At 42.2% G+C, this 25,677-nt stretch overlaps 1 protein-coding gene and 1 long non-coding RNA gene across 3 annotated transcripts in view; one reads left to right on the forward strand and one right to left on the reverse strand.

Annotated features, from left to right (window-relative positions):
- TMCC2 (transmembrane and coiled-coil domain family 2) overlaps window positions 1-14,386 on the reverse strand; it is a 110,768-nt gene extending 96,382 nt beyond the window's left edge. Inside the window, exons 1-2 of one of the 2 annotated variants that reach the window (XM_020797329.3) lie at window positions 14,148-14,386; window positions 13,576-13,797 (exon numbers count right to left, since the gene is read on the reverse strand). In XM_020797329.3, the coding sequence (XP_020652988.2) occupies window positions 13,576-13,764 (189 nt within the window). In that variant the 5' untranslated portion in view covers window positions 13,765-13,797; window positions 14,148-14,386. The remainder of the gene's footprint in view (window positions 1-13,575; window positions 13,798-14,147) is intronic. The other variant, XM_020797344.3, reaches the window with a different exon arrangement.
- LOC144588674 (uncharacterized) lies at window positions 11,119-11,585 on the forward strand. The gene is made up of 2 exons (XR_013544328.1): window positions 11,119-11,242; window positions 11,364-11,585. It is a non-coding gene; the product is annotated as an uncharacterized LOC144588674 (long non-coding RNA).
- Window positions 14,387-25,677: the final 11,291 nt, after the last annotated feature.

Raw genomic sequence — 25,677 nt, forward strand, 5'->3', positions numbered from 1 at the left:
AAAAATGACAATGTGATTCTTGTTCTTTCTGACCAACATAGTAATAGAAAACTACATTTCCTACAGCTCCTGAGCCCCAAATATGGACACCAATGTGGTGTGTGTCCCCCCACACCACTCACAGATAGAATTAATTCCCCCCCCAAAAAAAAACTTCCATTGAAACCCTGTATCATCTTTTTCTTCTTTAGCTAACAGCAGCACTGGAAGGGGTGATATTTGTCAGGACTGTTGAAAGAGAAGGAGGGCTGGCATCCCTTGCCTGTACATATTTGCATACTACAGCCTTCCCCACCTGCTATTCACTTCCACTCCTCCATCAATCCATGAATTGGCTTTCTCATGGCCTATTTAACTTCATGTCTAACTCACCCCAGTTCCAGCATCAACAACATCAGGAAATAGGATTAACAAACATACAGTTACTACAATGGATAAATGTCTGAGACCCTGATTTAAACTGTAGGAGGGATTTCTACCTCCCAGCACAAAGTCTAAGAGCTCAACTTGTAAAGAATTCTGACAGCACACTACAAAGCACCACAGTCACACATTGTTCACAGTTATGTAAAAGCACAGGAGCTTTACAGAACTGAACTAGTAAAAGATACCATGGTTGTTCTCACTGAATTCTTGGTTTTTAAGAGACATACACAATACTCTGTTATGATTAGAAACTTATCTAAAAACCATGGAGAAAACCTACCAAAAGAAAAGATTTTTGTTAGCAGAAACATTTCCTAGTCATTTGTTACAAAAACAGAATCTACATAAGCAAGTAAGAGGAAAGTACAGTAGTTCTTACCTTTTGGGCATGATGCCTCCTTTTTTATTTTTAGGAAGATGCACAGACAGGCCTAGTACAAGGCAACTTTCCAAGTGTCTGTGAAAAAGGAAAATTAACTTCTGTTCTGGAAAAGGTTGTACTCTTCCCCACCAGTCAGGTCTGGTTTATAGTTTGGGAGTATTCTTTGCCTTATCCCTGGATTCCAAGATGGCAGCAGTTTACAAGGAAAGCTTTCACACAACTTTATTTAGCTCACCATGCAACTTCTGCTAAGTCAACTTGGCAACAGTCATCTTTGCCTTGGTTGCATCAAACTTTGCCTACTGCAGTGTGCTCTACATGGATCTACCCTTGCAGAGGGTTCAGCATCTTCTGTTGGTGCAATATGTGGCAGCTAAGCTGCTAAACAGAAGACTATATCCAGATCCCAAGACCCTGATACTGAATGACCTGCACCATTTGCCATTCAGTAACTGGGCTCAATTCTAGATGCTAGTGTCAACTTTCAAAGCAATAAAGAACTTATGCCTTGGCTACCTAAGGCACTACAGGTCTTTTTTAATGAAACTGGTCAGATGTTAAGATGGTCAGAAAAAAAGCCCTTTTGAGAATATCAAAAGTTGCAGAGGCTCACTTGATGCAGGAGACATGTAAAAGAAAGCCTTCTCCTGCACAGCTTCTAGACTGTGGAACACAGTTCCATCAGGGCTGTGCTCAGTTTTGATTCTTGTTGCTTTTAAGAAGTGTACGAACCAAAAGCTTGTTATCATGTTACTAAAATTATGACGATTTTAAGTGCTTGTAGGTTTAAACCTTGTTGTCGAATTTCATTTTATCTTATAGGATTGATTTTTCCCCCTTATCTTTCTTATGTTTTATTCAGATTGCAAGCTGCTTTGGAGCCCTACCTAGTAGTGAGTTGTAAGGTGAGGCAGATGATGCAGAAAAGCAATGTAATAATACTAATAATGCTAGGAAAAATTGAGGGCAGCAGGAAAAAAAGAAGAAAAACCAAACATAAGATGCATCAACTAAAAAAAAGAGAGAAAGATTACGGCCTTGAGTTTGTCCCTTAAAATGGCCACAGTGTCAGAGGACTGTAGGATAGCACATGTCATGCCAATCTTTAAAAAGGGAAGGAGAGGGGACCTGTGAAACAAAAAGCCGCTTAGTTAGCCTAATGTCTGTTCCAGGGAAGATGGTGGAAAGCCTCATCCAAGATAACATCTTAAAATTAGCATGGTTTCTATAAGGGTAAGTCTTGCCTCACAAATCTTTCAGAATTTTTTGAAAAGGACAACAGGTATGTGAATGCAGGCGAACCAGTGGATAATGTCTATCTGGATTTTCATAAGGTGTTTGATGCAGTCCCTCACCAAAGGCTGCTCAGAAAACTCCACAGTCAGGGGATAAGAGGGCAAGTCATCTTACGGACTGAGAATTGGTTAAGAACCAGGAAACAGAGAATAGGCGTTAATGGGCAATTTTCACAATGGAGACAGGTGAAGAGTGCTGTGCTCCAGGGATTTGTCCTGGGACTGCCGCTTTTCAACCTGTTCATAAATTACCTGGAGACAAGGATGAACCGTGAGGTGGCCAAGTCTGCAGATGACATGAAACTTTTCTGGGTGGTGAAGACCAGAAGTGATTGTGAAGAGCTCCAGAGGGATCTCTCCAAACTTGGAAAACAGGTGACAAAATGGCAAATATGTTTCAATATAAGAAAATGTAAAGTAATGCACATTGGGGCAAAAACATTAAAACTTTATTTATCAGCCAATGGGTTTCGAGCTGTCCATGACTGATCAGGAAAGAGATCTTGATGTGATGGTGGACTGCTCGATGAAAGTGTCAACCCAGTGTGCGGCAGCAGTGAAGGAGGCCAATTCCATGCTAGGTTTTATTAAAAAGGGGATTGAAAATAAAACAGCCAACATTATAATGTCATTGTACAAAATGTTGGTAAGGCCACACCTGGAGTATTGTGTACAATTTTGGTCACTACACCTCAAAAAAGACATAGTGGTTCTGGAAAAGGTGCAGAAGAGAGTGACTGAAATAATGACTGGGCTGGGGGACCGCCCTTATGAAGAAAGGCTACAGTGTTTGGGGCTCTTTAGTCCATAGAAAAGGCACTTGAGGGGGGACATGATTAAGACATATAAAATTATGCAGGGGGTGGATAAAGTGGATAAAAAGGAAGCTCTTTTCCCTCTCACGCAGTACCAGAACCAGGGGACATCCACTCAAATTGAGTGTCGGGAGAGTGAAAACAGACAAATTAAAATATTTCTTTACTCAGCGTGTTGTTTGTCTGTAGAACTCCTTGGCACAGGATGTGATGATGGCATCTGGCCTAGATGCCTTTAAAAGGGGACTGGACAGATTTCTGGAGGAAAAGTCCTTCTCAGGTTATAAGCCATGATGGAGATGTATAATATCCAGGCTTAAAAGGAAGGTACCTCGAAATGCCAGATGCATGGGGAGGGGTATCAGGAGACAGGTATCTAGTTGTCTCGTGTGCTCCCAGAGGCATCTGGTGGGACCACTGTAAGATACAGGAAGCTGGACTAGATGGGCTCTTGGCCTGATCCAGCAGAGTTCTTCCTATGTTCTTACACAGGAGCTGGATAGGATTGTTAGTGATTTTGGAGGTCACTCATTCATAGGGTTGCCATAAATTGGAAGCTACTTGACAGCATGTATCAGCATTATAATGGTTATGGTAATAATTGATGCTGAGTAATATCCAACAGGAAGGAGAATCAACCACCCTTCCCAGCATACACCACAAGATAACAGAGATATGGGGACATGTATGATAAAATGGTACTGGAAAACTGCTGGTGTCTTGGGTCCGACCTCTTGATTGATTGATTGATTGATTGATTGATTGATTGATTGATTGTTTGATTGATTGATTGATTGATTGATTGATTTGATTTGTATCCCGCCCATCTGGTCTATGCGACCACTATGAGCGGCTTCCAGTATAATATAAACAATAAAACAATTAATAAAAAACACATAGTTACATAAATCTTCAAATGAAAATGTAAAAACAAAAAAATACTGTAGAGTAAAAATAAATAAAGGAGAAATGAGAGGAGAAAATCAAGTATTGACTGGAGGGAAGGCCTGAATAAACATCCATGTTTTTAATTGGCTTTTAACGATACCCAGCGTAGGGGCCGCGTGAATCTCCGGAGGGAGTTTTTTTCCAGAGGTGAGGTTGCAGATCAGAGCTTAGAAAAGTTACTTTTACAAAGTTCTAACCAAGTTACTCATCCCAGGGAATTGGAGAATTAGCAGTCCACAAAAGTCACTTATCCAAGTTCTGCAGTGGAAACTCCTGGCCAGTTAGGGACTATACACTTGCGTAATTGTGATCTAGCAGCACCTAAACCCTCATGGCACCACTCATCAGTTATTGCTAAAGTGGCAATTAAAACAGCTTTGTATTTTATACATGTGGGCAGCCAAAACCATTTTGTACTTACAAAAAATTATAGAAGTGGCAGATAACATATCTTTCTCTCCGAAGAACCATTCCTCCACTAAACACTTGGTCTATCAACTACGACTAGTTTGTCTTCCTTTATTAGAGGACAAGCGCTCCAGAGACAAATGGGGTAAAATACGTGCTCAGAAACAAATAGCAGACATCTTAAGCCAGCCAAGGTGCATACACTTTAAACCAGTCATCAGGCATAAAACTTTTCTCAAAGTTGGGTGCTTTAAGCCAGGTATTGCTTTAGAAAAGCACATAGGAATGGCTATTTGCTTAGCAAAACCAGCTTGCTTCCTATATTTATAATTATTTACTTTGAATGGAGAACTTCATGCCCCAGGACATGAGGAATCCCAATCCAGTTACCTTATACAGCCACACACCCTTCCACATTATTATATTTGGTGGCTGCCAAGCTTTGGTACAGGTTTTTCCTATTCTAAAAGGTTTAAATGGTATGGCTTAGTTACTGCCTAAAAAGTTTAAAATTAAAATAGGCTGGTTCTTTTCAATCCCACTCTTTTGCCTTTGACCACTGCTCATTGCCATAATGTGCCAGTGCTACCAACATACTTTTTTAAAACTGAATTTGGCCTTCAGGCTGAAAGTGGTCCCCCATCCTAGATACTACCCTCTGTTGAAAGACTATGCATATGCCACAAGTGCACTAAAAACACAATGTTCCTTCTTTCAGTAGGAGACTGCATATTTTTAGCTGCAGAAACCCCACCTGAACGTATTGCTTGGAAAAGCAATTTGCTTTTTAAAAATCCGTGGAAAATATTGTGAGACTTGAAAACATACAAAATGCCCCTATGTCTAGGTGAACAGCATTGCCAAAAACCCATATTGATTGCATATCTGCAAAGTTTGGCCAAAGTCCATCATTTGGGAACCTGTTCTAAACAGGATTTCCAACTCTTTCTTTCCCTGACAGTAAAGTGACTGGAAGAGTCATCTTCCCACTGAATTTACTATGAACTTAGGCATCCTGTTGTTGAACTCATAGCTATTATCCAGCATAACTCAGGCATAATTAGATCATCCATCTGTTTTGCTGCGGTACCTCATCAGGACTTTTCCTAGTCCACTCCACTTATAAAAAAGATTTGCTCATAGCCAGATGACCTGAGTTTCTGGGGGGGGGGGGGGGAGTGTGCAGGCAAAACTGCACTTCTATCTCTGCAACAATTGTAGCTACAGATAAACAGATTCTTCTTCACCTACGCTCAGACATTAGCAGAACATTAAAACTGGAATGTTCTGCAACAAGGTGGACTTCAATCTGCATGATTTTACAACAACACTCTTATTATTAGATTAAGAGATGAAGTCACGCTTTAATCAATGGGCTTGGAAGCAAAGCTTGTGTAATCACGTGGAAATACAAAGCATCAATAACTCTATGTGGCAATCCAGACAAGTCATGGAAGCCACTGATTCCTTTTTGCAATAACTAAGACATACGTCTAAGGTGTATTGTAATTGTAACATAATAAGGTATAATTTCACTTCTTTTGTGACGTGGTGGCTCTGTAGGCTAAACCACAGAAGCCTGTGCTGCAGGGTCAGAAGACCAGCAGTCGTAAGATCGAATCCACATGATGGAGTAAGCTCCCGTCACTTTGTCCCAGTTCCTCACCAACCTAGCAGTAAGAAAGCATGCAAATGCGAGTAGATAAATAGGTACCACCTTGGTGGGAAGGTAAAATGGCGTTCCCTAGTCACGCTGGCCACGTGACAATGGAAACTGTCTATGGACAATCACTGGCTCTATGGCTTGGAAACGGGGATGAGCACTGCGCCCTAGAGTCGGACACGACTGGACTAAAAATGTCAAGGGGGGAACCTGTGATGTAAATGCAACTGTTATTATGTTTACTGTGCATAGTTAAAGGATAAGTATGTTTCATTGTACTATACAAGCCGAAAATTGACTAGCTTACATATATTTTAAAGGCACCTGATAGTAATCGATGTACAGTAGTTAATTTATTTATAGAAAGAAAATATGTAATTTTTTTTAAAAAAACTGCAACTAGAATAGTACTTAACCGCTCAAGATAAGAGGTCATACAATTGTAACTAATTACTTTCTAAAAATAATGTTTCAAACTCTAGGCCCAGGTTCAACCCTTAATTGCCAGTTAAAGGGACATCCTAGATTGCTCTGTTGAAGAGCTGCTTTACTTAGAGTTAATAAGAGTAGGTTGGCTGCAGTGATGGCTGATGAGGTAGAAGATCTGAAGATAGGTGGAATCAAAAGTAATGTACAGAGCATCAAAACATAAAACCACTCCTTTGAATAAGTCCAACAGAAATTCTCTTCATACAAAGGCTAAAAGGCAAGCATCTTGACCAAGAGTCTTAGCATAATGCAGGGGTGGGGTCGGATCCATACAACACTAAGGCACTCCTTTGAATCTACTGTAGTGCAGCAGAAACTAATTTCACAAAGATGCAAACTCAGATAGCATCTTTGTTCTGAAAGAACATTATTGAACCAACTGAAATTTATCACATGCATGTGCTATGGCAGTTAACTGCTAAGTTTACAATTCCCCATTTTTCAGTCAAATTAAATGAAGCATGAGGAAATAAACTAAACATATGCAGCAATTTGATATTCCTATGAAATATGAAATAGGCCTCTAACCTGATCTTGGATCTTGCAAAGACCTTTGCATGATCTGCTGAATGCAAAAGAGCCTGTGGCATGATGAGCTACATCTGCTAAAATTCCCTCTTCCACACAATTGTTCAAGGCTCAGGAGCTACCCTCTCTTTTGCACTTACCAGCCCCATCTCCATCTCTCCATCCACCTGCCCCCACTAGACGTAGACTAATCCAGTGGTCCCCCACCTTGGGCCTCCAGATGTTCTTGGACTTCAACTCCTAGAAATCCTGGCCAGCAGAAGTGGTGGTGAAGGCTTCTGGGGGTTGTAGTCTAAGAATATCTGGAGGCCCAAGGTTGGAGACCACAGGACTAATCTTTGCCTTCATCTGCCCTCCTTCCTACAGGTACAGTCCTATGCATACTTACATAGGGGTAGGTTCCACTGAATTCAGCTTGCTTCTAAGTAGATCAACACAGAATTGCTCTGCATACGCCACCCACACCTTGTTTTTACACATACACATATAAAATGCAGCACATAACACATATGTGCTTTTATGCCCCCTAACATTAGCACTTCATTGTGCAGTTAGATTCTAAAGAAGGTTTCAGTCAATTCAAGATAATTTTCAGCTTGTGCATCTTATTTTTGACAAGTTATGTGGGTCCACTGAGAATGCTTTGCATCAGCCCACACAGCAATTCTCAAGTTATGATTCAAGAAGAACATACTGCCTTTTAGCATATTACAATTTGTGTCATAAGGCAAAAGCACAAATCCATCTGTAGTATTGCAGAAGAGCAAAGGATCACACTATAGGATCTTTTGATTAGCATGGACAATGATGTCATCTGGCACTTTCATATTCACTCAGGTTTCTTTGCTGTCTTAAGTTTAGCTATTGTCAGCTATTCCTCTTATTATGCAAATATTAGAAGGTGGCTTGCTCTTGAATGGATAATCAAGATCCAGTAAGTTTATAAAAGACATACTTCTTGTAGAAACAAAACCTCCCAGAACTGGTTCTTTATATAAATTAATATGTCTGCCTGAATTTTTGCAATATCTGCACTTCAGAATTTACCACCCTCCTACTGTCTATCCACCTAGCAATACTTTGCCTCAAAATTATAACACTGATAAGATGCTCAAATTATTTAAAATCCTTCAAAATTTCCTTTCACAGGTCACACTTACTAGTATTGTGTATCTATAATATGGTTCAAAAACCAAACACTTACAATATGAAGTAAGCATTCACTAGTACATAGAAATAACTAGAAAGTAGTATGTTGTCTGTGTTGAAACCATCTCTCTAAACACATTATCTGGATATGTTTTTTCCAGCTTTCTACTAAATAATGGTGAGCAATGTCCAGCAATAGTGGTCTAGAAGATTAATCACATGCAGCTAGATAGCCAAGACATTTTCTTGAAACCAATATCCATTTGGTCTCTTCATTTTTAGATAACCCTGTAAAGCATAATTCATTGCTCTTTATAAATTTTATAGGGAAGCAGTGACAGACACATAATAGCCATATCTACCATACATTATATATGGTCACAAAAAAAAGAGTTAGGCTTACATCCAGTAATGTGACAGTCTGGAGAAAAAGAAAGTGTGTGAGCAGGCACAGTACTGTATAGCAGAAGCATAGTTTTGACTCAATCAACACACTGCTCAGACTGCCAAATTCAACTAAATTTGGGGGATTTAAAGGGCCAGATGGAAGCCCTGTGGGCTTCCTTGTATCACCTGACAGTAACTGAGCTAACAGCTGTCCTACAGCTAAGTGAGTGCCTATGTGTTAACAGATAGTAGCAGAGGCCAATTCTGTAACGAGTTTTCCACCAGACTGCCCACATTGAATGTATGCCCTCTACATGAAAATTCTGCTTCCTAATTATACATTTGGAAAAGAAAGCATATAGCAAACCATAAGTAAATATAAATATATAAATAAACATGTCGATGAACTCTGGGAGGCAGTGGAAGACAGGAGGGCTTGGTGTGCTCTGGTCCATGGAGTCACGAAGAGTTGGACATGACTTTACAACTAAACAACAACAAAGAGCCCTCCTAGTTGATTTGTAAACAAGGAACCAGCAAGATTCAAGACAGCCTATGAAAAAGAGCAAGGTTTAAAGCCAAGGTGTCTGATCATCATAGCTATCTCCTTACTCTCTGCCTCCAGTGGGGTGGCCTGTGACACACAGCAACCATTGGCTTGATCTATACTACACTTGGGCACCAACCATTTTACAGATTAGTAATAATCCAGCAGCTGTCAAGTGACACCAAAGGCAACAGGCTTCCATCTGGCCCTATAAAATCTGAGATCTGGACTGACTCAGTCTGAGCAACTCCCACTCTTTGCTGGAATAAGATCTGAACTGTTCTCAGAGCTACTCACCTGCTCACTCTTTTTTGCCTCCAGACCACTGTCCGAAAACTGTCCTTGCTAACTTCGGGTGTGTGGGAAGTAATTACTTATAAAAGCTCTTGTGTACTATTAATTTACTTAATACTAATAATTATGCACTATCAAATCAATTCTGACATTTGTCAATCCTTTTCAGGGTTTTCCAGGTAGACAGTACTCAGAAGTGGTTTACCATTCCCTTCTTCTGGGGTACCCTGGGACTGTGCAGCTTGCCCAAGGCCACACAGGATGGCTCTACATGCAGAAGGCACAGTGGAGAACTGAAGTCCCAAATGCTGGCTCTGCAGCCAGATACCTAAACCACTGAGCTAGGTTCAATCCCTGGCATTTGTCCTGGAGTAGTAGAGTCAAGTCTTTGGTATTTCAGGTTCACTCTTTAGTTAGTATAAACCAGATGAGGATTTACAGCCATCTCTTGCACTGTTTCTTGCACTGCTACGTTAGTGCTTCATAGTATAAAATGAAGACTACAGATGCTCCTTCATTTTGGCAAAGCACAGTTTAAAAAACCACCTCATGCTAAGCTGTTATTATTGTAAATTACTTATTATTAGAGTCAATGGTGTGCCAATAATAGAAAAGAACATTTTATAGGCATTAACATACAGTATGAGGCATTTTTGAAAGGGAAAGACTACAAATATATATATTTATATTATTATTCTCTTTGGAGTGGAGAGACATCAGAATTATGTCTTCCAATCACAATTTTCTCAATATTCATATCAGGTATTAGAAGTGGGAAAGAGTTGCTTCCTCTGTCCTATTCAGCAAAGTACTGATTCTGTGCATTTCTAGTACACAGTGCACTGCTATTTCAATTTATTGTTGTTCCTAGAAGGTTACTGATGCCGGTTGGACCTCAAAGACAATTAAATCAGCTCTTCTAAAACAGTATCATTTCCCTTTTGTATGTTTGTATATATTGCTTTATCATCCGTGGACTTTCTTGTTTTGCAGTTCTAGCAATACAGCAGAAAAGCCTCTTGGGGGAGTCAGGAGGGGCATTTCCTCATTGCACATGTGTTTAATCCTATCAAAAAAGATAAACATTCCTTGCTGATCTCCTTAGTGTTTGCTGGAATGGGTTACCACCGGATATTCAACAAGTTTTGTTCATAGCATATGGCCTTGCTAATGTGTCTTTACAGTTCAAGAAAGACCCACTGTAACTAAATAGCTTTGACAGCTGCAAATTGTATAGTAAAAGAGGTTTCTATGGTCTGAAGAGCATGAGTGGAATTGTGGCACTTGAGCTGATTCTGCAACATGTGCAGTTTTCAATGAAGTATGACTAACATCTGTAGGAACAGAGAAAGCTCTTATACTGTCTATCTCTTTGTCCATCTTCCTTAATATTGCCCACTCTGCCAAACAACAGTTCCAGATTATCAGGCAGAGATCACTTGGGTTTCCTGCTCCCAGTCCCATGGATGCCAGAGTTTCAACAGTAGACCTCTTCTTCACAATCATCCATTCGACTTGTATGCGGCCTGCACTCTGCAAGAGTCTCCAATACTGCAGGTGCTCCAATACTGAGCAACTTCCTTCGTATTTTGGCTTCATCAATTAACAGCCATGCCTCTTGTTTTGCAGTTGGTGAGCTATGCAGAACATGACACACTAATGGGGAACAATTCTGCATGTCTTTTTTGGTTATCAGTTTCTAGAAATATGTGGCCCAGAATTGCTCAAAGATAGAACCCTAAACCTGCTGGCAGTGCTGGAAGAGAAGAGTGAGACAAGTCCTTACCAATGTGGGGCCCAATGATATGAGCGAATTAAATGTCAACACAAAGAGAAGCTGCACGTTGGAGGCAGGAGAGCAGTGGTACCAAACACAATACAAGTTGAGGATAAGAGAAGGCACTCTAAGAGGTAAGGCAGCAAAACAGTACATAGCCAGTGATCCTTCTAATATAGAAGGGGTCAGAAAGTTAAGTACATTTTTGCCTTTGTACATTCCTTTTATTTTGTTCTCTCTGTATTTCATTTTTAGCTCAGAGGTATCTACCAAATGGCTGCAGAAGGAGATATGACCAAATTGCAAAAGGACTGTCTGAACTGATGGCTGCTTATCTCACAAGCTGCCTTTGCAGAATTATTTGTGATAGAAAAGCTGCAAAATCCTCATACTGAAGTCATTGACAAGAACAGTGACACTGACTAAGCAAAAATCAGCCTGAAACTTTGTAGAACCCAAAGAAATTAATGCCCAAAATTTAAAATGCAACATATTTGTATCCACTGACTACCCACCATACTTGAGATATTCATCTGTTTAATGCTGTCTCCCACACAGAAAGCAAGAAGATAAACTTTCACCCAATTTTCAATTTTCTCTTTTCCTTGGACATGAGTCTTACTTACGGCAGATGATTAAGCAAATAGGTGTTATTATACCTTTAGTGTTTCAGCTATCCTCTACTGTTTTGTTTGTACATTTCAAAGTGCTTTAATAAAAAGGTTAGTAAATATATCTGTTTTTACAGCAGCTGAGTGGTTCACCACATTGAAGGAAGCCAGGGGGAATATTGGGAAATTCCTGAATCCCAAGCCAAACATCCATACAGGGTCTTTAGTCATCACACAACAAACATCCTTACTAGGAACAGGTACTTCACATTATTTACTCTGACATTTATAGATGGGGAAAAGATTCAATTGATAAAATTGATCAGACCAAGTCACATAGATACATTATGAGGGAAAATCACAGTGCAATGGACAAACTATAGATATGCTGGCCCATTTATAAACAGTATGCTGTCTGTGACAATGCTCAAACTTAGAGGCTTTGGATGAATGAGACACAAAGCCAAACACTATAATGCCAAGACTGCCGTGAAAGCTCAGGTTGTGAGAGCCTGGGTCACTGTTTTTTCTTTGTTTGGTTGGTTAGTTTGTTGGTTGTTTGGTTTTTTAGTACTTGGTGCTTTGGGGGGGACTGTTTCCTGGTTGTTTATGTTAACTTATAACTGTTGTGGAAAGGTTTAGCACATTTGGCTCAAGCCTATATATTACTGACAAATAATATTAAATTACTAGTATCTAGAAACTCTCTAGCTATCTAGCTATTGTATAGTCCAGGTCAGTGCTTGGCAACCTTGAGTTCCCAGATGTTTTTGGACTAAAACTCCCAGAAGACTTCACCTAACTGAGCTGGCAGAGATTTCTGGGAGTTGTAGTCCAAGAATATCTGGGGACACAAAGTTGGGAAGTACTGGTCTAGAAACAGTGTTACAGTATTAGCATGTATAAACTATTTCATTTATTTTCAGCAGTGATAGTATATTATTGCAATACCACATTGATACACCTTCTGTCTTCCATACTTCTCTTCTGGTATTGTGAGCTACTTTGAGCACAGTGTGGGGATGTGCACATAAATTAGATCTCTTTATGACTACAATAAAATAAACTCCTAGCATTCACTCATGGATTCTAGTAAACATAAAGATGAAGTATAGTGAGCTGCCTTGGCTAATAACTATGTAAAACTTGTATAATTCTTCATTAAATCCTGTAGTGATATTAGCCTTTCCAGTATTTCATGCTGTATAACTAAGCTTCAAGATTCACACAGAGCAAATAATAATCACTTATCATTGCTAGAGGTGCTGGGCAGCATTTGGGACTAGTTATAGCTGTCAGTACTCAATTTACTAAACACTTCTCTATATATCTACTCAAATACAGACATGGGAGCTTAGTCCTAGGAACATGGGTATAGAATTACAACCCAAAACATATTGCTATAAAAATGGATATTTGGAAAGTTGGTTTGTAAGATACTGAACCTGATCAATCACACATGAATACACATCCTACTGTCCACCTCTGCCAGTGCTATAATGTATTTGATCTGCACACAACAGTACGGAAAAGGTATATAAAAAGGGAACAATCTGATTCAACATAAAAATGAACAAACACAAGAAAACATACGGACAAGAACTTGTCCATCAAGTTAGACAGTGTTGCCATTGGGGAAATACAGAGCAGATGAAGGTATTTTCAAAACAACAGCCACTAAATGTGACATATGTGGCATTTTTGCAGTTATTAATAATTTAAACATTTCCCACTTCGCAATGAAGTTATCGGCTCCAGACAGTAGCAGTAACAAGAAAAAACAATTTTAAACGCTTGTGGGTTGTTGTTGTTTTTCAAGGAAGAAGAATGAAAGACAGGGAGCCCTAGAAGCTTACCTTTAAATCAGGAGGTTTACTCCGAGTAGCAGGATGGGGTGCTGGATTTGGATTATAGGTGCCCAAATCCGAGTGGGTAGCAGCAAAATCCCCAGGCTTGGCCTCCATGGTTGACAGGATGGGGGCATCTTCAGTCCCAGCAGAGTCTTCGTCTGGCTGCTGCAGCTCATCCGATTTGCACCTCTTCATGCTGGGGGAGAGGTCGGGCTGGCACTCTTGCTTCTTGGAAGCGTTGCAGGTACCGAGGTGGAGGGGGGGGACAGAAGGAGGAAAAGAGCTGGGTCACTACTGAAGGCTGAAGTTCATTTCACCTGTGAGATGCTGGAAAGGCACACAGGCCGTAGGGAGGAGCTGGAGGAAGACGCCTCTATCCAAGACATTGCACCGAGGAGCAGGACTGGAACCGCCACCGACACCCGACACCCCACAAACTTTGGCGGTCTGGAGTTGCAATTATAACTGCAAAAGGCGCCGGGTGGAATGCGCTGGGGACCGGGGGGGGCCGCGAGTACAAATAGCATGCCTTTGATCGGGGAGGGGGGGCTCCTCTGCTAAGCAATGCCAATACTCACTGTTTAGAAAGGCAAAAGAGCCGTCCCGCTCGCGCCGCCTTGCATGGCTGCAAATTCCGTTCCGATGAGTGCATATCTTCACCCTTTGCTTTGAATGGGACGGACAGCTGCCTTCCTGACTGACTGCGACCCCCCCCCCCAACGCGCGCCTTTTGCCACACAGCCTACTCGCCGCTACTGCTGCCCAGCCTCAAGAGCAAATCCCTCAGCCTAACCCACCCACCCAAGCAAGCCGGCTTGATCATCTGACTGGCAGCCCGGCCTCACCAATCAGAGCAGAAGCCCGGTCTGGCGAGCGCAGGAGCGGTCTGCGCCCGCGAGCGCTTTCCAGGCTTGGTTGGCCGGTGAAGCCCCGCTTCTTCCCGCCTCTCCATCTTCTCGCCGCCCGCCCCGCCCCTCCCTCATCAGCACCCCGCCCGGCGGCTTCCGAGGAGCTGTCAAGAGGAGAATGGTGCTGCACTGGGATGCGGTTTTGCAGTAGAGGCGAGCCGCGCGCCTCTCAGGCTTGCAGAAGCAGCGCGGGGAGAAGAGGCGCGCTGCTGCTGCTGGATGGGTCAGGAGGTCCCTTGTTTAGGTACCTCGTCGCAGGAGCCCGTCTATCTCGGGGGGGGGGGGACACGATGGGGGCTGCTGGTTTCAGCGATGCCCTATCTCCTATTGCCATGAGAACTCCTCCCACCCGCTAGCTTGTCCCCGAAGGTTGACTTTGCCCTTTTTTTTCAGTTTCGCCCATAAAATATTGCATTTTCCAGTCTTATAAATGTGGTTGTTTCCTATTATTATTATTATTATTATTATTATTATTATTATTATTATTATTATTATTATTATTATTATTATTATTATTATTATTATTTGTACAATTCAGTCATATATGCCCAAATCCAACCTATGAGGACATAGAATCTACGTTTCTATGGATCCATCTTCTCTCACTTTCATTCTTTATCTTTAAAACTCTTTTTTCCCTCCTCCAGAAAGCAGGGGTGGGGAGGCATGATAGCTTTGTTTGTGAAACTTGTTATGTCCATGCCTAGGCCTCAGGCTGCCATTCTATAGGCAGGGATGTGTAGCTTTTGACATTGGGTGGGCAACTGAGGGCCTCTTATGTGTGTGCATGAATGTACGCCCATCTCATGCACTCATACCTTAGGGAATGGATCCAATTGAAGTACTTTGTTTACTTTGTTTTTTACATTTTTATCCTATCTTTCCACCAAATTAAGTGCACATCTTCTGAGTTGACATATACCTGTATAGGATTGCACTCTTACATTCTTTACTTTGCTCCCTTTCTTAATTCTCTCATTGTTACCACTATCCTCACAATTCTTTTTTCCTTTTGTTAAAGCCAGCAAAGTTCAAAATACAGAAGTAACCCACATCCTGCCAAAATCACAATTAGAATACAGCCTTTATTAAAAATAAAATCTTAATCTAACCCAATTGCATTCTGTTCGTCCATGCACAAATTCAAGGTCACAGGCACATCACAGGCACTTGCCACCACCATCACCACCACCACACACTCATATTAGCCCTACTGCAAAATAAGAGATGGGGGAAATAATTTCAGTAATGTCATCCCTGATTCTTACTTCAATGTTCTATTTTTCATATGTCCATATGTGAGAAAAGGAAAGAAAATAGTTTTATACCACAATTGGAGGAGAATGGTTTATATTCAAAATGCATTTGATGCCTATTATATTATACATTTTCATTTTGTTAACTTTAGGAAAACATCAGGTTGTTTCCTTTTACTTTCTGGGGTTATGAAAGCCATTTTATGTAGCAATATAGCCCAGCTTCATTTAACTTTTAAGAAGGGTATTGACATGTAGCAACACATCCAAGCGAGCACAACTGGAATGGTAAAAGATCAAGAAATAGGAGGATTGCAATCTTAAAGTGTTTGCCCTAGAACAGGATGGGGCAGCACTTGGTGCTTCACTTCAGACAGCAAAATGGTTTCAGACAGCATTGGGTGTATTCTGGTAGTAAGTCCAATTGTGGAAAAGGGCACAGACTATTAAAATTTGCATAGTTTTTCTCAACCTGCCTCTCCATCAAAAAGCAGTTCTTTAAAACTTGAAAATCTGGTTGCAGAAAGTTGTCAACGTACCCGTTTTAACTCATTTAGTCCAATTATGCAGCTGTTTACCTGGTCTTGATGGATCGTTTCCCCCCAGAAAGATCAGGTTTATAATCTGGGAGTGCTTCTAGAAATTCAGATCTCAGCCATGGCCAGGTCTGCCTTTTACCATCTGAGGCAGATTGCACATCTTCGCCCCTATCTTGACGGGAAGTCCCTAAAAACACTGGTCTATGTGCTGGTAATCTTGAGAACAGACTGTTGCAATGTTCTCCATGTTGATTATTTAAAGCCCTTAACAGTTTAGGACCTTGCCACCTCCCTCAAGGTGGTACTTTTCCCTCAAAATGTCTATGTGTCCCACCTGTACCTCATACACTGGGATGTCATGAGATGTTGTGGGTGGTGACCCTGACAGAGGCCTGAAAATCTGCCACTTGAAACCAGGCCTTCTCAGTGGTTGGTCCATCACTTTGGAACTCGCTCCCACCCGAGGTTCAATTAGCCCCATCCCTCCTTGGTTTCAGGAGACAAGTTAAAACCTGGCTTTTCTCACAAGCCTTCTATGGCCTTACCACAAAGTAACCTTGCTGATTTATGGGGCTTTCCCTCTCTTTATTTATGGGCTTTTCTGGCTCATTCTCTCTGTCCCCACCCCCCACCGCATGGTTAAATTGGGACTTCCCAGGAGAGCTCCCTCCATTTCCTCAGGAAGTTCTGTCTAGGAAGGAAGCCGAGGTACTGGCTTTATGGGCTTTTCTGGCTTATTCTCTCTGTCCCCACCCCCCACCGCATGGTTAAATTGGGACTTCCCAGGAGAGCTCCCTCCATTTCCTCAGGAAGTTTTGTCTAGGAAGGAAGCCGAGGTACTGGCTTTATGGGCTTTTCTGGCTTATTCTCTCTGTCCCCACCCCCCACCGCATGGTTAAATTGGGACTTCCCAGGAGAGCTCCCTCCATTTCCTCAGGAAGTTTTGTCTAGGAAGGAAGCCGAGGTACTGGCTTTATGGGCTTTTCTGGCTTATTCTCTCTGTCCCCACCCCCCACCGCATGGTTAAATTGGGACTTCCCAGGAGAGCTCCCTCCATTTCCTCAGGAAGTTTTGTCTAGGAAGGAAGCCGAGGTACTGGCTTTATGGGCTTTTCTGGCTTATTCTCTCTGTCCCCACCCCCCACCGCATGGTTAAATTGGGACTTCCCAGGAAGTGTTTCCCAGGAAGTTTCCCAGGAAGAAACTGTCAAATACTCCTATTCTATCTACGATCCCATCTCCGTCCTTAACATGGTAGATATGCATGGCCTGTGGGAAGGTGGAGTTTTAGCTTTGAAGGAGGCTGAGCAGGGGAGCGTGTCAAATGGCGTGCTAAATCTTCAAATCCTATCTTTACCGAAATTTGATACATTGGAATGACAACAAACATAGAACACTTCTACACTATTAGAGAGGAGGCCGGGTAGGTGGGGCTCGTCAGCCCTGGAAGGCAGCCCATCTAGGAGAAGGAAAACTCCGACTTCAAACGTCCACTGCCTTGTGGCTATATCCACTTATGGAAAGGGCTTCAGGAGATAACCTCGAGGCAAAATCCGGAGCCGGAGTCCCGGAGGCAGTTTATATCATTCCGCCAACTCCTGCGACGTCACTGGAACCAATTGTACTGGCTCTTGCCTTTCCACTGGACAATTTCAGTGACGTGGAGAGGGGGGATTTGCTGCTTGGGTAACAGCCTATCCTCCATACTATTTTACCCAGGCTTCGTGCTCTGGAGAGGACACTCCAGCTTCGCATACAGCGTCGAAACAACACGGGAAGTAGCAGTTACCGGTTATAAGTCCTTGCTCAATTGGCGTAGAGCATGACGCCAGGGGCTACTTCTGACGGTGGGAGAGGTCATTACACCTCACCAGGTAGATACCGCCCGCCTTAAGCTGGGCAGCCCCCAGCCAGTAAGGTGCTACCTCGCCACGGTCTGTTAACTTCACAGGGTGCGTGGGGTTTAGGGTCAAACCCGACAAGCAGATCGATAACTGTGCACCATGCAACAATCGTAAGAAAACGCCTGCCCTAAAGCTGGGCACCTGGAATGTACGGACAATGACCCCTGGCTTTCCTGACTACGGCTTTCCTAATGACCTGCAAGAAATAGACGATGTGCGCAAGACAGCTGTCATTGATATGGAACTGAGTAGACTGCAGATGGACATTGTTGCCCTGCAAGAGACAAGATTGCCAGACTCGGGATCTGTCAAGGAAAAAAACTTCTCATTCTTCTGGCAGGGAAAACCATTGAATGAGACCAGGGAATATGGTGTTGGCTTTGCAGTCAGAAATACTCTGCTGAGATGCATTGTTCCACCTACTGTGGGGAGTGAAAGAATCCTGTCTCTGCAGCTCCACTCATCAGCAGGACCAGTAACCCTCATTAGTGCATATGCACCAACACTGTCATCCACTCCAGAAGTGAAAGACAAATTCTATGACGATCTGGCAGCTACTATCAAAAAAGTCCCTGAAAGAGAGGCACTGTTCATTCTTGGAGACTTTAACGCTAGAGTTGGTGCTGATCATAATTCTTGGCCCACTTGTCTAGGTCGCTTTGGCATTGGAAAGATGAATGAAAATGGCCAGCGCTTGCTGGAGCTTTGCTGCCATTATGGTCTTTGCGTCAGCAACACATTCTTTAACACGAAGCTGCAACACAGAGTTTCCTGGAGACATCCAAGATCCAAGCATTGGCATCAGCTCGATCTAATCCTCACTAGACGTTCCAGCCTTCCTAGTATTACGATCACACGCAGTTACCAGAGTGCTGATTGCGATACTGATCACTCCCTGGTGTGTAGTAGAGTAAAACTGCGAACAAAGAGAGTATATCACACGAAAAAGGAAGGAAGACCACGTATTGACATCAGCAAGACTCGCGATCAAAGAAAAGTGAAAGAATTTGCCCAAGCACTTGAGGAAGCCCTTCCAGGTCCGGCTACTGCAAATGCACCTGAACGATGGGAACACTTCAAGAACACTGTCTATAACACCGCCTTGTCCACCTTTGGCAAGAAGACCCAAAAGGTGGCTGACTGGTTCGAAGCCCATTCAGAGGAGTTAATGCCAGCCATCGAGGTTAAGAGAAGAGCACTAGCAGCATACAAAGCCTGTCCTAGCGAGTACAACTTGCAAGCTCTTCGAGCTGCTCGCAGCCAAGTCCAACAGGCTGCCAGGAGATGCTCCAACGACTATTGGCTCCAGCTCAGCTCTCATATACAGTTAGCAGCGGACACAGGTAACATCAAAGGAATGTATGACGGTATCAAGCAGGCCTTAGGTCCAATACAGAAGAAATCTGCTCCCTTGAAGTCTGCTACAGGTGTGCTCATCCAGGACCGAGCACAGCAGATGGAACGCTGGGTACAGCACTACTCTGAGCTATATTCCAGAGAGAATGTAGTAACCGAAGAAGCATTAAATAACATTGAGTGCCTACCTGTCTTGGAAGAGCTGGACAGCGAACCAACCCTAGCAGAAATAAAAGCGGCCTTGGACTCCCTCGCCTCCGGCAAGGCACCTGGAAAGGATAACATCCCTGCTGAAGTGCTGAAATGCTGTAAGGAGATCATCACCACTGAACTGTACGAAATCTTTTGTCTCTGCTGGAGGGAAGGTGGAGTACCACAGGACATGAAGGATGCAAACATTGTCACATTGTACAAGAACAAAGGAGACAGGGGTGACTGCAATAACTACCGTGGCATCTCTCTTCTTAGCGTTGTAGGGAAGCTGCTTGCCCGTGTTGTTCTGAAGAGGCTCCAGGTGCTTGCAGACAGAGTCTATCCAGAATCACAGTGCGGATTTCGAGCTAATAGATCCACCACTGACATGGTATTCTCCCTCCGACAGCTGCAGGAGAAATGCAGGGAACAACAACAGCCGCTCTTAGTGGCCTTCATAGACCTTACAAAAGCATTTGTTCTGGTTAGCAGGGATGGCCTTTTTAAAATACTTCCCAAGATTGGATGTCCACCTCGTCTCCTTAACATCATCAGATCTTTCCATGAGGGAATGAAAGGCACTGTAGTTTTTGACGGCTCAACATCAGACCCCTTTGACATCCGAAGCGGAGTGAAACAGGGCTGTGTCCTCGCACCAACACTTTTTGGGATCTTTTTTGCTGTCATGCTGAAGCATGCCTTTGGAACTGCAACCGAGGGTGTCTATCTCCGGACTAGATCAGACGGAAAGCTCTTTAATCTCTCCAGATTGAGAGCGAAGACCAAAGTCCAACTGAAATGCATGCGGGACTTCCTCTTCGCAGATGATGCAGCCATCGTTGCCCACTCTGCTGAAGACCTCCAACAACTCATGAATCGTTTCAGCAAGGCCTGCCAAGACTTTGGACTAACAATCAGCCTGAAGAAAACACAAGTCATGGGCCAGGGCGTGGACTCACCTCCTTCCATTACCATCTCTACACAAGAATTGGAGGTTGTTCATGACTTTGTGTACCTTGGCTCAACCATCTCTGACACCCTCTCTCTGGATGTCGAGCTGGATAAACGCATTGGCAAAGCAGCCACCATGTTCTCTAGACTCACAAAGAGAGTATGGCTCAATAAGAAGCTGACGACACATACAAAGATCCAAGTCTATAGAGCCTGTGTCCTAAGCACACTCCTGTACTGCAGCGAGTCCTGGACCCTTTGTGCACGGCAGGAGAGGAAGCTGAACACGTTCCATATGCGTTGCCTCCGACGGATTTTTGGCATCACCTGGCAGGACAAAGTCCCAAACAGAGTAGTCCTAGAACGAGCTGGAATTTTCAGCATGAATACATTGCTGAAACAGCGACGTCTACGTTGGCTTGGGCACGTCGTGAGAATGGCTGATGGTCGGATTCCAAAGGACCTCCTGTATGGAGAATTAGTGCAGGGAAATCGCCCCAGAGGGAGACCACAGCTGCGATACAAGGACGTCTGCAAGCGAGATCTGAAGGCCTTAGGAATAGACCTCAACAGATGGGAAACCCTGACATCTGAGCGTTCAGCCTGGAGGCAGGCACTGCATCGTGGCCTCTCCCAATTTGAAGCGACCCTTGCCCAGCAGGCCGAGGCAAAGAGGAAATCACAAAAGCAGCAAAACCAGGGAGCTGGACAGGGGACAGATTGGATTTGTCTTCAGTGTGGAAGGGATTGTCACTCTCGAATTGGCCTCCTCAGCCACACTAGACGCTGTTCCAAGTCCTCCACACAGAGCACGCTACCATAGTCTTTCGAGACTGAAGGATGCCTAACTGAAATTTATGTACCTGCCCTGCTTTCACTGACCAATGTTATTGTATTTAATATTTTCAATATTCCATAGTCTTTAATTTTTACTAAATATTTTATCTTTTCTTATTATGCTTCATGTCTACTAATTATGTGGGTGTTATTAGGGAGTTTTGTATAGTCTTATTATGATTTGTTTGCTGCAAAGAGTAGTGGCTCCGCCACTAGTTGGACAGGAAGGATGGACGGACGGACGGACGGACAAATAAATAAATAAATAAATAAATAAATAAATAAATAAATAAATAAATAAATAAATAAATAGATAGATAGATAGATAGATAGATAGATAGATAGATAGATAGATAGATAGACAGATAGACAGATAGACAGACAGACAGACAGACAGACAGACAGATAGATAGATAGATAGATAGATAGATAGATAGATAGATAGATAGATAGATAGATAGATAGATAGATAGATAGATAGATAGATAGATAGATAGATAGATAGATAGATAGATAAATAAATAAATAAATAAATATTCCCTCTAGGGGTAATTTCACTTCAGCTGAAAAGCATATAATTCAGTGAATGTTAAGGATTAGAACATAAGACACATGAGGTAACAATATGATTCTGCTATAACATGAGGAAGAAAATCTCAGTGAAGTTAAGAAAAGGGAGAAGGATTTTTAAGAACATAGTGACAATACACAGTATTTTTCAAGGACCTTGAAATCCTTCAAGGGCATTGTCATCCAGTACAATACATCACTGTATCTTGTAAACTATTGTCAACTAGTACATAAGATTCTCTGTAGATAAGCCTTCATGATTTTCTCCCTGAAGCAAAAGCTCTAATGCTTCTAGCAGCAACTTGATCTGGGGAAACTAATTAAGGGGTGCTTTCATCACCCTATGTCCATAATATGAAGTTTCAGTTCTTTCAACTAAATTGATTTATTTCACTGAGACATAACTGGTTCAAGAGACCACAGATGACCTTTTTCCACCAAAAGAAAGAGCTGTAATAAAAAGACACCAAGATAGATAAACTGTTGGAGTCATATTTGCAACCTTGCATGCAGTCTGTACTTCATGTGATTGGGAGAGACTTTTCTAGGTTGAAGTGATGGTTTATCTATACAGCTCTAACCAATTATTCCTTCCAGCTTTTGAAATCCAAAGAGATTGTCTCCTGACTGCTCTATCTTTCTTTTTGTCAGTTGGTGATAGTTCTTTGTTCATGTTGACCTTTTCATTTGATTGCTAGTATGGAAGGAAAGGATGGAAAGGAATTCAAACAGAAAACATGCATAGCCCATAATTGTGGATAAGAAATCAAATTACTGGATCAGGGAGCATTAATCATTGTACACATCAAATTTTTTAAAATAAATCTAGATGAAAGATCCATTGGAAATATTCAAGTTGCTAATGGTGATTCCAAGAAAACTGACAGAAAAGGGGCTGGCATTTTGCAATATTAACTGCCTGATGAAATAAGTGAGAATACTATAGGTGATGTGTTCCTGAACTACAGTGCAACATGTTACATGCATCTACTTTGGATGATAAAGGCTTTTCTATACAGGCAGTGTACAATAATGAAATATGTGCAAATTAAATTGTGCAACGCTGTAATACAAAGAAAGAAAGAAATTAAATATGGTGAAATATATTTTTCAAGCAATTAACTCTAATAGTAGCTATACACTGAGTTTTTAAATGAACGGCAAATGATCAACACAAAGCAAACTCCTAGAGGAGATGGCTACAGTATGCTGCCATGGCACCTTTGCTTCACACATAAATGCTGTTATCACAGAAAAGAATGTTAAGCCCTCATTCCTGCCAAAGACTGAGAGAAGAGGCACCAGGGTGTTGGATGATTCACAGTGACTTGTGTGGGCCACTCAATATACCATCACTGGGACATAGTAGATATACAGTATTTTAATATTTGTGAAGGAAAAGTGTGAGACACATGATATACTGAAGAACTATATGGCCACGGTGAGCAACACATTTGAAAGAAAACGTAAGGCACTCCTGATGGATAATGGTGATGAGTACATTGTGCAGCACACATAAGTTTTTTCTAGAGGAATAAGGCATTTTGCACAGGAGAACTGTCCTATTAACACTCCTCAGCAGAATGGAAAAGCTGAAAGAAAGCTGCAATCTCTTTTGGAGATGACCAGATGCATGCTTGCAGATGCAAAGGTGCCCGGCAAAATTTGGAGTGATGCAATCAAGACAGCAACATCTCTCCAGAACAGATTGCCAAACAAAGGTGCAAAAACACAATGTGAGTGATGGCATGACAGAGTACCAAGCAAAGGTCATATCAGTTTTCAAAGCTTGGTATAAGCTTATATACCAAGACAGAAAAGGCATAAACTGGACTCTAGAACTGAAGAGACTATTTTACTTGGCTGTGCTCCTGGCAGCAGAGGCTATAAAGGCCTGGTGTTAAAGACAGATGAAGTCAGTATAAGACACGTGGTTCATTTTGATGAATGAAAGAAAGCTGACAAAAAAGAAACAGAAGACCAATATGTTGGGCCTTTCCTAGATAAAGCTGTGCCAATCTTTCCCCAACTTGAGCCAGATATGAAGCAGGAGGGTAATGAAACACAAACCAAGAGCAGTACACCAGGAGAATGGGACACAGATGGAGATGTCATGGTTGTTGAATTGGAAGAGGCATCTTCCAGAATCAGCCATCAAATGTTTGTCATGACCCAACAAAGGTATACCAGCACCTGTCCTACCTTGAAAGATCACTGCAGAGAAATGAGCCAGTGACATGGGAGAAGATTGAGCAGATGCCTGCAGCTGAAGCCACCAGATGAAGAAAAGCTGCAAAGGAAGAGATAGATGTACTGCAAAAGAATGAGACTCGGACACTGACAAAGCTACCACCAGGCAAGAAAGCCATCAGGTGCAAGTGGGTGCTAAAGATAATACAAGGTGCAAATGGAGAAGTGGGACACTACAAGGCAAGACTAGCTGCAAAAGGGTTCCTACAGAAATATGGAGAAGACTTCAGTTAGCCTCCAGAAAGAAAGCACCTAGACCTCAAGACAACATTTCTACATGGAGAGATTGCAGAGGAGCTGCTTACAGAGCATCCACTTGGCTTCATCAACAAGAAACAGCCTGGTTTTGTATGAAACTAAAGAAAGACCTGTCTGGACTGAAGCAAGCTGCCCAGATTTGAAATGAGAAACAGAAGAAAATTTTACTGCAACAAGGCTACAAGCAAGGTGATGTAGATCAGTTCCTGTATACCAGAAGCAGAAGCAAATATAGATGACTCAACTGTCTGAAAGGAAACAGGAGTACAAAGTGATTGTATGTCATATTAACAAAGAAGCAGAAGAGTTAAGAGATGTAACATATTATTTGGGCAGTGAAATTGAAAAGGAGACAGATGAGTCGTATTTGCTAAATCAGAAACAGAAGAGCATCTGGAAGCACTAAGTCTCCAAGATGCCCAGTGTTCCAAGAGGAAAAACAAGGAGGAAAGTGAACCTTCTCCAAATAATACAAAATACAGAACAGTCACAGGTGAGCTTTTCTAACTCACAACTGCCATCAGACTGGATATAGCTACCGCTGTAGCAATATTAAGCAGAAAAGTTAGTTTGCTAACAAAAAGTACATGGACAGCTGTAGAAAGAGTAGCAAGACATTTGAAAGAGTCCATGGGCTTCAAGTTAAAACTGCCAGCTAGCAAAAATCCAAAGTTGGTAGGGTACACTGATATAGAGTGGGCAGAGGATAGTACATATCATAAGTCCACTGTTGTTTTCCTGTTTCCTGTGTATGGTGATGGCCTTAGTCGCAAACAAGATGTTGTAGTTTTGTCTTCCACAGAGTAAGAATTCACTGCTGCTATGGCTGAAGAAACTGCTGAACGACTTTGGAATAAATGACAAAATGTCACTTGAGATGATGGAAGACAATCAGAACTGCATCAAGCTATCACAAAGTGAGAAAATGAATGTAGATACCAAATGCATCCCTACAAGATGCCACCTTGTGTGTAATCTGACCAAGAAAGGTGTCATCAAAAGGATTTATTGTCCCACCACAAAGGTGACAGCAGACTTCTGAGATACCACTTTGACAACTTGCATAGGAGGATGGACTTCAAGAGGGT

The sequence above is a fragment of the Pogona vitticeps genome, chromosome 4 (assembly GCF_051106095.1).
Source record: "Pogona vitticeps strain Pit_001003342236 chromosome 4, PviZW2.1, whole genome shotgun sequence".
Lineage (NCBI taxonomy): Eukaryota > Metazoa > Chordata > Lepidosauria > Squamata > Agamidae > Pogona > Pogona vitticeps.